At 37.1% G+C, this 16383-nt stretch overlaps 1 protein-coding gene across 2 annotated transcripts in view; it reads left to right on the top strand.

Moving 5' to 3' along the window:
• The first annotated feature begins 53 nt into the window (after positions 1–53).
• NGLY1 (N-glycanase 1) overlaps positions 54–16383 on the top strand; it is a 53133-nt gene continuing 36803 nt past the window's right edge. Inside the window, exons 1-3 of one of the 2 annotated variants that reach the window (XM_037008589.2) lie at positions 54–277; positions 7563–7677; positions 11767–12009. In XM_037008589.2, the coding sequence (XP_036864484.1) occupies positions 147–277; positions 7563–7677; positions 11767–12009 (489 nt within the window). In that variant the 5' untranslated portion in view covers positions 54–146. The remainder of the gene's footprint in view (positions 278–7562; positions 7678–11766; positions 12010–16383) is intronic. The other variant, XM_037008588.2, reaches the window with a different exon arrangement.

Here is a 16383-nt window from a genome sequence, read left to right as displayed (position 1 = left end):
GTCCCGCCCCTTCCTGCTGAGGACCCCGCCCCTCACGACCAGCCCCGCGCGCCGCCCGGCCGGCTGCAGTAGCATCCGCGAGCTTTGGCGCCTGCTCAGTGCGGAACGCGGCGCTCGAGGGGCGGCAACGGCCGCGGCGCTCAAGCATGGCGGCAGCAGCGCTGGGCTGCTCCTCGGGCTCCGCGTCTCCGGCGGTGGCTGAGCTGTGCCAGAACACCCCGGAGACCTTTCTGGAGGCGTCCAAGCTGTTGCTCACCTACGCAGATAACATCCTCAGGTGCGAGGCTGCAGGGTCAGACGCGGCCTGCGGTGCGGGCGGCGGGCGGCCCCTGCTCGGCCCGGGTTTGGGGGCGCCCAACCGGACCCCTGAGCGCGGCCAGGCCCTGAGGGACCGGGGTTTGGGGCCTGGGTCGGAGGCCTGGAGACCCAGCCAGGCCCCACCCTCGCCGGAGAAGAGGAAGTTTCTGTGCACTTGTGACTTGGCACCTGATGTCTGGCTGCTGCGGGGGCCGGAGGTCCCGGGACGGAGGCCGGGCGGAAGGAGGTGGGGAGGCGTGCCGCGTACTTGGGTCCGGTCGTTCAACAGCCTTACCTGTAAGGACGTAAGCGGGAGCAGCGTTCATTCCGCTGCATGGATTTTACTGAACAGGGTGCCTTTAAATTTTCACTTGCTTTTCGAAGTTAGTCACTGACAAAATGTTCTCTTCCCTTACATTTTGTGAATATTCTAACACGAAAGCTTAATACAGATACTAAAGTGTTTTTTCAAGCATGTATATTATAGTCTTTTTCTCCTCCTTTCTGTTGATTGAAATATTAACCATATTACTTTAAATTTACATTTTTCATATTAACATCTGGATTCTCCCTTTCAACCTGAACCTTGAAATAAGAATTTGTGAAGAAAAGAGTAATTTCTTTTATTCTCTCCTTTGAGTAAAAGTACACTTCTGGATCTCTAAGGGACCTTACAGATTTTGGAAATTAGGAGGCAAGTTTGAATATTCATTTTTAATCATCCACTTCAACTCAGATCAAACGATGTGGCTTCTTGAGGGACGTGATGTGTGGGCAAAGGGAATGGACCCGAGGTTAAAGGAGGTCCAGGTGCCAGGTACTTTAAGTGGTGTGACATTTATCAGGTCACCATGAACGGGGCTTCTCTGTCCCCTGTAGCTCTTGGCGCGCTTGCTCATCTGAGAAGTGAGTACATTGATACGAAGTTTAAAAGAAAATTCGTCTCAGTTTCAAGATTATAGATTTCATGTGACCCAATTTTAGAGACATTAGTTACAAGTGCAGTATACATGTAGATAACATTCATTAGTGGATTTTAAAGTAAAGGAAAAACATACCGAGCTCTTACTATGTGCCAGCTGCTATGAGAGATGCCGCATGTGCAGGGGTACACAGCTGCACAGTTATCACCAGCGTGGGACTGCCTTCCTCCTCTGTGACACCTTCTCAACTCACCCCTACCCTGAGAGGTCTGACAGCTCTTCAGAGTAGGAGGATGCCAGTGGGCTCAGCACAAACCAGCTTGTAGGCTGAGTTCTCCAGAGCCCATCAGGCTGGGACCTCCCATCTGGAATGCCACCAAACTATTTTAACCTCACTATTCAGAAAAGGGAGGTGGCCTTGTAATGAGGATTCATGTCTGTTTTCAATTCGCTGTTGAAACCAAAAATGCTAAGATCAAGGTGTTTTGAAGAAGGAAATTCTTTGCATACAAATGACTTAACATCATAATCATTATGAACGTAGTAAACTCAAACAAGAAACTTGGCATGCTGTCAGTTACTGTTTACAGTTTTTACTATGGCTGTGTTGCTGATCTTAAGTTTTTATCTAAAAAGGGAATTAGAAATCTGGAACTCACATAATTTATAAAGATGGTGTGAAAACTACACTTTTGCTTTGTCTTGAATAGTAGTAGGCCCTGCCCTCCTGTTCTTAGAATTCAAACTCCATCAGGATTCAGGGGTGGGGAGTAAAACACCTTTTTTTACCCTTCGAAATCCACTAACTTGCTAACAGATCTCTTCTTGATCCCCAGCCACACTGTATTACATATCTACTAACCTAACTTGTTTGAGAGTAGAAGGAACCATTAGAGATTAGGAACTGGGTAAAGGGTGTTGTCTTGATAGCCCTTGTTTCTACCTCAAAGGCCTGACAGTATTTTGTACAATGAGTGCTGAAATGAGAATTTCATTAGCAGTTTTTTTTAAAAAAGCAATATTTGTCACCATATTCAAGTTAAAATAATACTTCTGATTAAATTTTAAATTTCTGCTTTGGAAGATACTTATCCTATTCCCCAACTAAGACATAAATTGCAAAACAAAGTACATGCTAATTTGTTTGCACAATTTGCCATGAGTTTGAAGCTTTTACCTTTTCCTTTTCAGTTCACTGACTTCTAGATGAAGATAAGCTGTCCTTGATAATACCTACTTTCCAAAAATCTGTAATAGTTTCACTAGCGTTTGACATGGGTTCCTTAGGTAATTTATTCCATACATTCTTTAAAAGGCATTTGATTGTCCACTAATATTTTCTGCAAACTGCACACATTATTGGCTATGAGTTGTACTAGATATGACTGGGAAGGGCCAAGAAGGGAAAGTGGTTTCTTCCTTCAAAGGAAATAAATGTTTGGGAGAATGACACAGTTTGGAAAATCTACAGCATAAAATCTAGAGAACAATTCGAAGATAGTGTTTAACCATTTATATGTTTGTGTGAGGAGATAGCAGGGAGACCTAACTGGAATAGTTTTAAGAACAAGTTTGGTAAGATGGGACCAGATGATAGAGTTGTGGAGAACATGTATTTGACATGATAGGCAAGAGAAAACAATTGTAGTTCTTAGGCTTAAAAAGAAGTATAATGAGTGTCATGTAGAATAATGTTATGTAAGAAGACATAAGGCATGAGTTACATTTTTGAAGCTATTGCAGTAATCATAAGCATAAATTCGGATAGAATGGAAAGAGGTATTGTAGGCAGGGATTGGTGATTCTTGATGACTATAAATGCTAGGAGTGCAACTGGTTATGGGAAGAGACAACCAAAATAAGTTCAGGTTTCTAATCTAGGTTACTGTTGACACCTGGAGAAACTGAGTGTGAGTAGTTGATTAGGGATTGATGAGTTGTTAATTAGGGGCTGGTGCGTTTGTTGGCATATTGTATGGTGGAGAGTATGTAATCTTTGTAATCAGACCAGTGGGTTTAAATCTCAGTCAATCATTCTCTGAGAGTGTGATTATGGGCAATTTATGTAAACTCTCTGGGCTTCTATTTCCTCATTTTTAATAAAAGGAAAGATTTATGCTTATATTACAGGGTTGTTGCAAGAGATAGACATAAGGATCTGGCACATATGTTATCTGTTAACTGTTTTTCAAGGTTCATTTGAAACAAGCTAGATTACATGTACATTTCCCTTGTCAGCTACAGAGAATTGGTAGAGTTAGAGCAGAGATGGTTCCCAGATGGTTCTAAAGGCAGATAGATGTCTTCAAAAAATTTATTTTCAGAAAGACTATAAATAACTTAAAAAATGACCTACTGCAGATAAAGTGAAGGTTCTTATGGCCAGAATTCTCACCTGGCCTTGGTCGGCTAGCTCACTACCCACTGTGTGCCAGATCCTATGTCTATCTTTTGTAACAGCTCTATAGTGTAAGTAAACATTATTATTGACTCATATAAAGAGCTTCCTCCAATGCTCTGCGCAACATGGTGGCCCGGCTGCAAGGCTGCATGGCTGCAGGAGAGCAGAGACTAGAGTGGTGGCAGCATGGAGGACAGAGACGAGATGGCTGTGGGGGCAGAGAGGCCCAGAGGCAGAGACCGGCTTGCTGCAAGCCGACTTGCTCTGAATGGACTGGATTCTAGGGACTGACCTGCCACCATGGGAATAAAGTTGGGTATAAACCCTTTTACCCCAAGAACATTCCATTGTCATTCTTTGGTCTCACTGAATCCATAGTGAACTTGCTCAGGACTGAAACCCATTAGTAAGACAACTGCAAACCAACTTTTGTGATTAGTAATAAAAATACAAGATTAAAGGTAACTCTCATGCACTAAATTTCCATTGATGTGAATACATTCTAGGAACACACATTCTAAAGAGGAAAAAAGCTAGTAAATGATTAGATATGTTTAATTCTTAGTGATTCTGAAATTCTGAAATATACAGAAACATTTAAGTTTTCCCTTTTTCTGAAGGTCTGTGGCCTATTGTTAACATTTCATAAAATCTTAGAAATGTTAACCTTAAAAATAAAACTCAATTATTTTACTAGCAAAAATGGGTTTATTCAGGAGTATCAAGAGAATTGTAGTTTGGGACATGCAAGCTGCAGCAAGACCATAGGCAAGTCCAACAAACAAATGAGAGGAATGTTATCGTCTGGAGAAGGAGGAAGTTGGGAGGGATTATTTTGAGTGAAAATCCATCTGGGAAAAGCAAGAGCTCAGGGTGATGGTGATCTTTCGTTGGCTGATTACAGGGGGTGGTCAGTCTGCAGCAGGTGCCATGTACATCTTTCTCTGTTGGGGCCTGTACCTGAAGGTCCTTCCCTGTGAGCATTCTTCTATTGGGATTGACAATTCTTCCTATAATTGAGGTGGAGTAGTATTATTCCCTTCCTAGCTTTCTGACTTTTAGAAGTGAGTTTCCCTTTATTAATTTCCACAGAAAAGTGCTATATAGTGATTAAGGTGACAAGCATGACTTTTTTCCTACCATTTACTTGTAAAAACAAAGACTGATTTTCATAAGGTAGAACAGTTTGGTAGATAGCTGAGGTTAAGACAAGAAGACACCAGAATGTGTTCAAAGTGATGGTTGAATGAGAATCAGGAAAATTTTCAGACCTTTTAAGACCCATTCATTCAACTCATCATCTGCTTGTAAAAAGAAAACCTCAAGTGAAAGTGCAAAATAATTGTTAACAAACAAGATAAATATTACAAGTTGCAAAAATAGTTGACGGTCAGCAGAGATAGGAGAAAACACATATATGTGTTATAGCAAAAAATATTTGAGAAAACTTTACAGAAAATGTTACTGAAAGATCTGGCAAAGATAAAGGTGATCCTTAGGGACACTTCAGACAGTACGGGATAAGGAGAGTGTAATGAGCTCAAGGAGAGTGGACACACTGGGATGATGCTGTAAAGCTGGAGATTCAGAAAGTGTTTTGAAGGCACTTTTCCAAGGGCAAAAAATGTAATCTGATGGATTTGCAGTCTGATGACACTGTTGCCAAGTTCACCAAGCCTTTGAGGGCATCCAGGGTGGAATTTTGGCATTAGTCTATGCTCAAGACTATGGGTGGTCTATTCAACATACTTAAAAAGAGGGAGATACAATTTGGATAACTGGACATTATTGTCATTTTTTGTTTTTTTCTGTTTGCAATATGCTTCTAGTGAGAAAAATAAATATGTGAGGTCCACAGATGTTGTAAAATGGTAGCATTTTTATTTATTTATTTTTATTTATTGCTCACTAGAAACTAGAGGAAAATCTGAACTTTACAAAGTCTAGGGCAGAGAAGCTTTGAAACGTATCAAAATAATAAGCTGTATCAGAACAACTAGTGTATGTTCTATAAAAATTTTTAAACAGTGAAAGAGAAAACTAGAAAATTAAGCCCAGTGAAAGATTGGTTATGCGGAAATATGGAAGCTATAGCGAAAAAATAGATGGAAATAACTTTTGCATGAGTGGGATCTATCACCGGGGTAGTACTGATATGCTTATCATCCTATGGAATGTGTTGAGTATCATGAAAAGATTTCTCACTTATTTATAACCAGCTATGAAAAATACAGAATCATTTTTTTAAATTTATTTATTTATTTATTTATTTTTAAATACAGGATCATTTTATAGTTTAATGTTTAAAGTGATAAGAAACTTAAAGTTTTAAGTAGTAAGAAAAGGAAGGCACATTTACAATATGGTGTGTTCTAGAAGCCAGGGATGCTGTGCCCAGAGCAGCTACAACAGAGTCCCCAAATCAAGAATGCCAAAAACCCTGGTCAACACAGAATAAAAGAGAAGAGCTTGTACTTTTGTTCTTTGTGTTTCTCAGCTTTTAGTGATTTTCAAATAATCTTTGGTGGAGAACAGTGTTTTTGTTTTTAATTTCTAATACTTTATGGACCTATAACTTATGTAAAATACAGTAACAATTTTGTGGCAATTTCAAACTGCTATAAAAAGTACCGAGTACTCTGAATTTCTGCACTTCCATGAATGGGTAGCAAGGAGTTTGTGGTTTGGTAGTAACCCGGACATTCAGTAGACTACTTTATAGCCTTTCTCTCTGATTTTCTATAATAAATTTATATGATTTTTGAAATAAAGAAAAAAAGGTTTAAAAGAAATTCATGTAGTATTTAAAACAACTTGTCAACAGGGAGTTGCTCCATGGAAGACAAATGTGAAATTTGTTGAAATTTCCACAGTTAAAAATCCTTTTTTTTGCTTTTGTTTTTGTATCAGGGTATATAGAGAACATACATAGTTAGGACAAAGATCAATTGCTAGTATTTGCCCACCACCCCCATTCCCTATGCCAAGCAGATGGCTTCAGTACTCCCTGCTGTGGACCCTAGCCACAGCCTCAGAATCCTTCTCAATATAGTGCTAATGGAAGCCACTATCATTTTAAGGGAGTTGGTATCAGATTTGAAACCTACTTACCATCTTAAATTATGTTCTGAAAGTCTTTCAAGTATAATACTGTGATTATCATAACCGGTATTTTTTTCCTGACTTATTTTATAGTCCTTCTTATTTATCAAAGTTATTAAATATCTCAAATCAAAGTTTTTAATGTGCTAGTCTCATCCTGTGTATACTATTCAAAATTTTAATCATGGTAAAATTAATTTATATCTTCATTTTATTTTATTACCATACTCGTGACAAAACTCAACTGAAGTTTTTTGATCTGAAGCCAAACTTACAGTAAAAACAATCATTGAATTAGGGAAGAAAGAAAATCAAGTGACTATAAAGGTACACCTAGGTTCGTGTCTGTCAGTAGTAAAATCTTTGAAGAACTGCAATCCATTTTTACATTACTTCTTAATTTCCTTTAATAATTCATTTCACAGATACTGACTAACCATCATTTATGTATCAGGCACCAGTCTTGGTTATTGAGATCCATCAGAACAAAATAAGCAAACCTTATGCTCCTCTCTGGAGCTTACATGGATTTTTTTTTCAGCAATCCAAAAACTCATCAAGATATCTAGCTTGAACAGCACAGAATTAAAATATCACATGGATTTCCCTTATGGCAGTATTAATATTATCAGTTGTGAAAAACAGTGAGGTGATAATAAATGTCTACTAAGGTAAGAATCACAAGATCAGGCTATTTTTCTAGACTGCTTCCTCTTTCTTAAAGTTGGGACCTATACTACCTTGTAGCAGTATAGCCAGTAATAGATGTGAAAATGAATACAAAAGCATTATGAAAAATATAAATTGTAACATATAATCAAACTTTTTTTTTTAATCAGAAACCCTAATGATGAAAAATACAGATCTATCCGTATTGGAAACACAGCTTTCTCTACTAGACTCTTGCCTGTCAGAGGAGCCGTTGAATGTTTATTTGAAATGGGCTTTGAAGAGGTAAGTATATGTTCAAGCCTTTTTTCTCTCCAATTCATATACAAAGCATTCATTAGAGTATTAATGGATAATTTTTTAATTAATCACTTTGGAAATCTGTGCAACTTATTTCTTCACCTATTAAACATTTAAAAGTCACAGTAAATATACTTTAAATTAAAGTAAAATATTATGACTCTTCCCCCAGGGGAAATTCATACAAGTATCGATCCTTTAGAATAAGGTCAGACATGCCACCGAAGGACCAAATTGTGGCTCACTTTAGACCTCTAGCAAAAGCCTGCTTTGTGAGCACACATTAATACCAGTGGGGTCCAACCACTTGTCTCCAGTAAGAAAAATGAAAAGAATAAACACAGAAAAGCTGAATTTAGTTGCCACCTGTAAGAGCTCTCTCTTCTGTAAGAGGAGTGAAGAATCTCAGTGTGTTTTTGTTTTTAGATCAAAAGAAAAGTTTGGTGTTTCCATTTTCTAGAATCCTGTGATTTAATTATTTTAACTACAATAAAAGTAGTTATTTAAGATTGTGAATGTCCTTTATGTGTATTTACTTAAACCATTTCTACTTTACAGAATATTGAGAAACAACCAGGTTATAAAGACTCAGAGGTTAATGGCAGTCAGAATTGGCAAGACTGTCGGAGATGTGCTGAGTTGCTGCAGGATGTATTTTCCTTCCTGCTTCTTCTGCTTCCCTCCCCAGAGTCTATTCCAGGCCCCACAGCAACTAGACAGTCAGACAGACAGATAATAGATCCCTTCTCACATGGAGCTTACATTCTAACAGGTTAGACACACAGCAGACATGAAAACAAAAATGAGTACAAAGAAGAAAAGGCATGGTAATATAATATAAAGCAACTGTCGTGGTTGGCAGCTGTGTAAGAATAATATTCAGGGAAGGCCCCTGAGGAGATAATATTTGAGTTGAGAATTGAGTGACAAGAAGCTGTTCAGGTGCTGAAGCAGGTAATAGTTATTTCAGGCAGAAGAATTCACGTGTGCAAAGAACTTCTAAGCATAAGCTTTGTCACAGAGAGTAGCTACAGAGGCAGGGGTTCTGAGGACTGTAGTAAAAACTTAAGACTTTTTTTCCTAAGCGAAATAGGAAGCCATGGGAAGGTCTTCAGCAGGGAAGAATGCTTTTGAAGATTCCTTGGGCTGCTGTAAAGAGAATATTCTGGATGTTCTGGGATAAGTGCAAGGGATACAGTGGGGAGGCCAGTTATATTAATATATAAAATGTATTTTTAAAAGTAAATCTATTCATCTAAATGAGAAATGGTATTGGTTTGTGTAAGTTCCCCGAGGGTGGGGCTCTTTGTCATTTTGTGCCCTGTGTTGCTCCTAGAGCAGTGCTGGTACATTTGGGCACTCAGTGGCTATTTGCTGAATCAAAGACTGGGTAGCACTGAAGGTGGGGAAGAAGTAAAGGGAGCCAGGATTATTTAAGCAGAGTGTACAGGACTTGCTGATAAATTGGATGTGGGAAAGGAAGGAATCAGGGATAACTCTCAATTTTGGTTTGAGCAGCTGAGTGGATGGGAGTGCCATTAATTGAGACTGAGACATCTTGGAGAGTTACAAGTATCGGGGTGAAATCACTAGCTATCTTTGGGTTAATTATACTGATATGCTGTTAAATATTGAAGTAGAGAAATCAAGTAGGCACTTGGATATGTGAGTCTATAACACAGCAGGAAAGGTCAGGCTGAAGATAGAAATTATGCTGTCATCTGCTTATAGTTACTCACAGACATCGAAACAATTTAAAACTATAGAGGGGAAAAACAGCGCATTGCTGATTTTCTTCAAGGAAATGCAGATTTTTCAGAGTCAAATGACAGGAAAATTGAGCAAATGACAACTGGAGACTGTATTAATTTCTCATTTTTAAAGTGTCATAGATCTAGTCGAATCAGATGTCTTTCATTCAGCAAATATTTGAGCACCAGGTGGGGTGACCACCTTCCCCAGTTTGCCTGGGACTGACCTGCTTTTAGTACTGAAAGTCCCATATCCTAGAAAATTTTCCTCAGTCTCAGGCAAACCCAAACATTGGTTTCACCACTGCCAAGTAACAAACCAGATTGAGACTTGCAGTAGTTTTTAATGTAAATAGAGCCACAATTTCAGGAAAGATTAACCTGTTTTGATAAGCCTAATTTATACTTCAAGTTTCTGACTGGCCTTGGACTTCATCCCTCAGGACCCATCTGAAGTAACTGTTTTAACAGTGTGGCTAAGCTGCAGGGGGAACCAGTGGAGCTGATTCCACTGGTGAAACTGAGCTCAACCATCAAAAGGAAACTTGGTGGGCTTTAAAATAAAGTAGGAATCTAAGGCCTTTCCTGAAATTTTCAACAGTATATTAAAATCGTGGATACTTTTGGGCCCATCTGTGAGGCTGCATTCTTTTCAATGAAAATTCTGGTAAGGAGGTTGAGAGAGACAGGATCCACATGGATATGTGATCCATCAGGCTAGCCGTCTGTCTTGCGGGCCCTCTCTGAGGTGTGGACTGAGATACGTCCCCGATAGCTGTCCTGCTGTTCTCCCACCTCCATCCCCACAGGGCATCTGCCTTTCTCAGTGCTGCTCCATGGGTGGTAGGAGATGGGAAACCTCCCTCTTGTGAGGTGGTTCTTTTCTAATGTTGGAAAAGTTACTATGTTCCAATTTGTGCTGATCATTGGGTATGTAGTCATCACAACTGTAGAAGTACTCTTCTTCAACCCTGCCAACTGTTTGTACAAACCTGTGATTTTTGGTCTTTGTTCAGTCTAAGATGGAGTCAATTACAGAGTAATGATTAAGGTGATGCAGTTTGCATCCTTGCTCTGACAATTATTCTGTAGCATCAGGCAGGTTATTTAACTTCTCTGAGCCTTATTAATTTTTATATAATAAATGGGAATAAACCTAACACTTACATTTCAGGGTGTTGGTGAGAACTACTTGAGATAATGTATGTAAAATGTTTAGCACAGTACCTAGAACACATCAACAGAATAAATGTTAGTATTTTTTTACAGCTATTATGGTAATATAATGGAGCTTTCTGGCCTCTTTCAGCTTTTTAAAAAAGATTCACATGGAATTGATTTTCATGTCATTATTGAGTAGTGTCTTGGTCAGTTGATTCCTACAGGTCAACTGGATTTTCCCATCACCAGGAGTATAGGGTCATTCTCACTTGTGAGTTTAATTTAAATGCTCACAATCTACAATTTATCTATTGTATAAACAACCAGTCATTTTATCTCATTTGCAATTGGTCGAATTACTGTTTTGACACTGTTGCTTTTCAAAAACACCTTGACACTTGATTGAATATATTTTTGACTTTTTCCTTGTTTTATAATTGCTATTTTACATTGTGAGCTTTGTCATAATGTTAATTGTATCTTAAAGGGCTCTGATTATATCATGGGTATTCCTTAAATGGATTACTACTATAAGTATGGAATTTTTGTTGTTTGATTGTATGTTTTGTTTGGACCACCTTTGTATACTGTTAATAATCTTTTTTTGAATTGATCATTGGGGTGTACTTTGTGTTACCTTGGAAAAATTAGTGGACCCATATACAAACTTATAATCATGTAGTTGTTAAAGACTTGGGTTTAGAAGGTTGTTAAATAACTTCTTACTGGTTTTATGTGACCCCTGATCATTTTGTATGGCTGTATTTCTAGTATCATTATTATCTCACAGGGAATTTCATAAAGAATAGTAATCATATGCTGTTGTACAGGAGATATGAATGTGTATATTTTCAACTCTTAGGAGACTCTCTGACTTACTACTCCTAAAAGATAAAATATTTTTCTATATGTCCCTTGAACCAAAAAATAGGCTAAGTATTATATGTTAACAAGGAGACTGGTTTTCTTAGTATTCTGGTTTATATTTAGGCATTATTTAGTTTTGTATAAAAAGAAAGTACCATAATGGTAAGAAAACAGTAATTCTTAAAATATGATGTATAATATAGTACTGGCTTTAGTTTATATCTGTGTGTGTGTATAAGGATGACTGTCAGAATAAAGCAACAGTTAAAATTTTTCTTAATTTTATAAATTCTAGGGAGAAACACATCTTATCTTTCCTAAAAAAGCTTCAGTGGAACAGCTGCAAAAAATTCGTGACCTGATTGCCATAGAGAGAAATAGATTGGATGGATCAAGTAAGAGCCACAAAGTAGAATTTTCTCAGCAACCTGCAACCACTACCCAGCTTCCTACAGCACAGTCTTCAAATCCTAATGGGTTAACCCAGCATGCAGGGAACAGTAAAGGGCAGTCGTTAAATCCACCCTCCGCTCCAAAGGTAATGTTAGAATTAACCATTCTTAACTGTTCCTTTCAAAGTGTTGAAATAGCAAAAGCCTTGAAACATGACTTAATCCTAAATTTATGCCCCAGTTATTCTTGGTTCTTATAATTCTAATATATTTCCTTAGCTCTAAAAAATTGTCAGATTTGTAAAACTGGGGAGAATGGCTGTCTTTTTTTATACTCTTTAGTCTTTACTTGTGGCTTCTTGCTTCAGAAGCAGCTTAAGTTTTGTTTGATTTTATTATTGATAAATGTATCTGTTGCCTTGGTACTTAAATCAGCTATATAAATTAGCATAGATCTTTTAACACCTAAAACTTGCTGGAAACAAGTATGGTGATCAAATTAGATTTCCTCTACTTCAGTGGCACTTCTGGTTTAAATTTCATCTGTTGCCATTCACCATGGGGATTATTAATTTCAGTAACCTAACCATTATCAGTTCTTCAGTTCAGTAAAAGAAATCAGCCCTTTAGGTTTCAGGTAAATAATGCATTCATTTATTGATAGTGGTACTAGCAAATCAGTGAAGTTTAGCTATAGCATACACAGACACATACTTCTGAAAAACAAATCAAACTTTTGATCTTTTAGCAATCTTGGTATACTTAAATGATCTAATATAATAGGAAATTATCCTGCTTACAAAAATCCCTTTTTTGATAAGGGTCCTTAAGTATTTTTCTCCTAAATCTTCACTGTCAGAAATATTTTATGATTTTTCTATAGTAATTTTATCAGTAGCCAGCTTAAAATCATATCCTTTTAATTTAATTTTGGGAAAACTCCTTGTCATTGTCCTCCATATAGAGTCAGATATTAAATCTACCCTTCACCACCTCCATCTGAAGAATTTCAGAGCCTTTAACCCCACCACCTTGGTAGTCAAATATTGGCAGTCATTCCAGTGTCTAGGCTGGGAATGCCCTAAGCTTGTTTTTAAACAGTAAAGAATAAAGGTGGTAAGGGCTGGGCAGGAGAAGAGACAGAGGGTTACTTTCCTTTTATAAAGTTCTGGTTGAGAGGTTCCCAAACTTCTTTTCAGGGAGGACTAACTCCTCTAATATTCCTCTGTGACTCAGTTTACTTAGGTTAACTCTAAGTCTTTAAATTTTTTTCTCCTTTCATTAGCTTCACAGCTAAGGTTTATTTATAATAATAAACAACCAGTGTTTACGAATGCTTCTTAGAAACTTACTGTATACTTTGGATCAACTAGTAATGATACTAAGCTGGTATGGGAGTTCCATGAGACAGCATACATGAAAGCTTTGTAAACTATAAAGGACTTTAAAGGCTTGCCCTTGGTCATAGTAGTTCTTTCTGTAAAGTGTCTGAGCTGCTTCATTCAGTAGGTTTTCACAGAGTAACAAAAAAGTGGGACTGCTTAACTCTAATATGACAGAACAATAATCCTAGTCAGTCCATGCCTTAGAATAGTGGTTTCCACTCTTTTGAGTACACATTTTGCCAGTAATAAAATGTTCAATATATAACCCAATAAATGTCTGTTTACTTGTTAGTGCATTAATATGTACTTTATACAATCATGAAAAAAGTGAAATAAAAAGTAAATATAAGATGTACCCCAGTGGATTATTTTGTGCCTCTCTCTTGAACATGTGCATACCTCCTTGGAATACCTGAGGTCTTCATCAGTTTTGCAGTTACGATTGTTATAAATACAGAGGTGCATTTAACCTCTTTCTTAGTTTTAGCACATATTCTTATGTTTTCTAATTACAATGTTAGAATATATCTTAAAATTCCCTACTTCGTCTTTTGTTGAATCCCAGTATTACAGTTTAAAATGCACAGTACTAAACTAGTCTTACGGAAAAGCATATAATGCATGAAAACATCTTATTTTATCTTTCCTGGACTAAGTAGTATTTTGTTAGTATTCTGGCACAGGAAGACTAGTCACATTTCTGAGTCTTCTTCAACTTCTTTCCTTTTTTTTGATTCCTAACCTTAAATTCAGATATAATTTGAGGTCTTTACAACTCTGTAAATCACCAGAAAGCCTCTGGACACCGCACTAAAAACAAAATATCATTTTATTGTCAGTACAGATTCACAGTTTAGAAGAAAATAAACTTTCTCAAAGACATATGCTGTTCATAGGCAAGTGTGTATCAACTGTTATTTCTCTAGTCTTTGGGACAAAGTGGTTCATTTTCTGTATTCCTAATGGAAATGGGGAGAAATTAGAATGAATCTTATTTTTTATAGCCAACTCTTGATTAGCGATAGATCCCTGGAATAAACACTTTAAACAAGTACTTTGTTATTTAAGCTTTTATCACCACTACTTATTATAATACAGAATTTGACAGTTATGTTCTGCTTTGCCATTTTGAGTGGTGATAGCAATTGAGAATTAAAATGGACCAAAGTCAAGCAGCAAAAGAAAGATTTAAAAAGCATTTACCGTGCATAAAAACGAGACAGATACTGAGAATGAAAATCTTCATAACCTTTCAATATTTCTTTAAATTAAAACTCTATCAAGTAAAATTTTGAAATATAAGACAAGGTTATAGTCACTGATGTTGAAGTTTACCAATAAGCTTTCCTTTAAGGTAGAGAGTACTGGAATATATTGTTATTCAATAAATGGTGGCTGGTTGTTATAATCTAGTATTTTGCTGCCTTTTCTGCATATTTTGTGTAAGTGGATTAAGACAATTATACAGTGTTTTGCTTCTGGCTTCTTTGTATATTTTTGAAGTTTATCCATATTGTAGCATGTATTCATATTTTGTTCCTTTTCATTGCTGGGTAGTATTCCATGATGAACATTGGGGTTGTTTCCCATGTTTGTCTATTATAAATAATGTCTCTATGAACATTTACATAAAAGGTGTTTTATGGACATGTTTTCATTTCTCTTGGGTAGATTCGTAGGGTTTCAATACAAACCCCACTGGAATGTATCGTAAGATTATGTTTAATGATTTAAGAAATTTCCAAGCTGTTTTACGAAGTTGCTGCACCATTTTACATTCTCAAAAGCACTGTGTGAAGGTTCTAATTTCTTTATATCCTAACACTTGTTATTGCCTTTGTATTATAGTCATTTTAGTGGATATTTCGTAATACCTCATTGTGGCTTTAATTTGCATTTCCCTAATGACCCCCCTGATTTTTAAATTTGCTGGTTCTACATGCTAAGTGTTCAGTGCTCCTATAGGACATAGCTTCCTGATATCCCTTTATGTATTTTTATATCCTTTGCCTTCTAAAAGCAGATTTGAAAGAGCAAAGAGGTTTTCAAAGACATAGAACCTCAGAATGTTAGCAGCATTATGTTTTCAAATTACAACTTTTATCTGGGCTGAAAATGTGATTCTGTAGTATGATTTGCCAAGCATTTGGCAAGTATTACACAGCTAGTCCAATGTATGCTTTTATTTGGCACATGACTATTATTAGAATGTGTATGAAATTGTTAAGGACTTCTCATCAACTCTAGAAATTATTGAGACAATCTCTTTGTCTGAATCTGTACATGATCTTTGTAAGAGAGGAAGTTTCCTATTTGCACAGGATTTAAATTTCCTATTTCTTGTTCATGAATCCTACTATTCTTTGAAGTATATCTACATACTCTTTAGTAGGGGATTACTTAAATTACAACATATCCTTATATTGGCATTCTTAGTGTACATTAAAATGATGTCTATTTTGACAGAATTTTGTGGAGAGATTAGAATTCTGAAATTAGCAACATATGTTACGTATATGTGTATATTTCAGTTTTTCTTAGTAAAAACTCAGACAAATGTGTTCATTTTTTTTTCTTTTTTGGTATCATTACTCTACAGTTACATGAGGAACATTATGTTTACTAGACACCCCCTTCACCAAGTTCCCGTCACATTCCCCATTGCAGTCATTGTCCATTAGCATAGTAAGATGTTGTAGAATCACTACTTGTCTTCTCTGTGTTGCACAGCCCTCCCTATGCCCCCTCCCACACTATACATGCTAATCATAATGCCCCCTTTCTTTCCCTACACCCCTTATTCCTCCCTTCCCACCCATCCTCCACTGTCATTTTCCCTTTGGTAACTGTTAGTCCATTCTTGGGTTCTGTGAGTCTTCTCGTGTTTTGCTCCTACAGTTCTTCCTTTGTTCTTATACTCCACAGATGAGTGAAATCATTTGATACTTGTCTTTCTCTGCCTGGCTTATTTCACTGAGCATAATACCCTCTAGCTCCATCCATGTTGTTGCAAATGATAGGATTTGTTTTCTTATGGCTGAATAATATTCCATTGTGTATATGTACCACATCTTCTTTAGCCATTCATCTACTAATGGACACTTAGGTTGCTTCCATATCTTTGGCTATTGTGAA

This window comes from Manis javanica, chromosome 15 (genome assembly GCF_040802235.1).
Source record: "Manis javanica isolate MJ-LG chromosome 15, MJ_LKY, whole genome shotgun sequence".
NCBI lineage: Eukaryota > Metazoa > Chordata > Mammalia > Pholidota > Manidae > Manis > Manis javanica.
The sequence above is the reverse complement of the archived record's forward strand: the minus strand, read 5'-3'. Positions and strand labels throughout refer to the sequence as shown.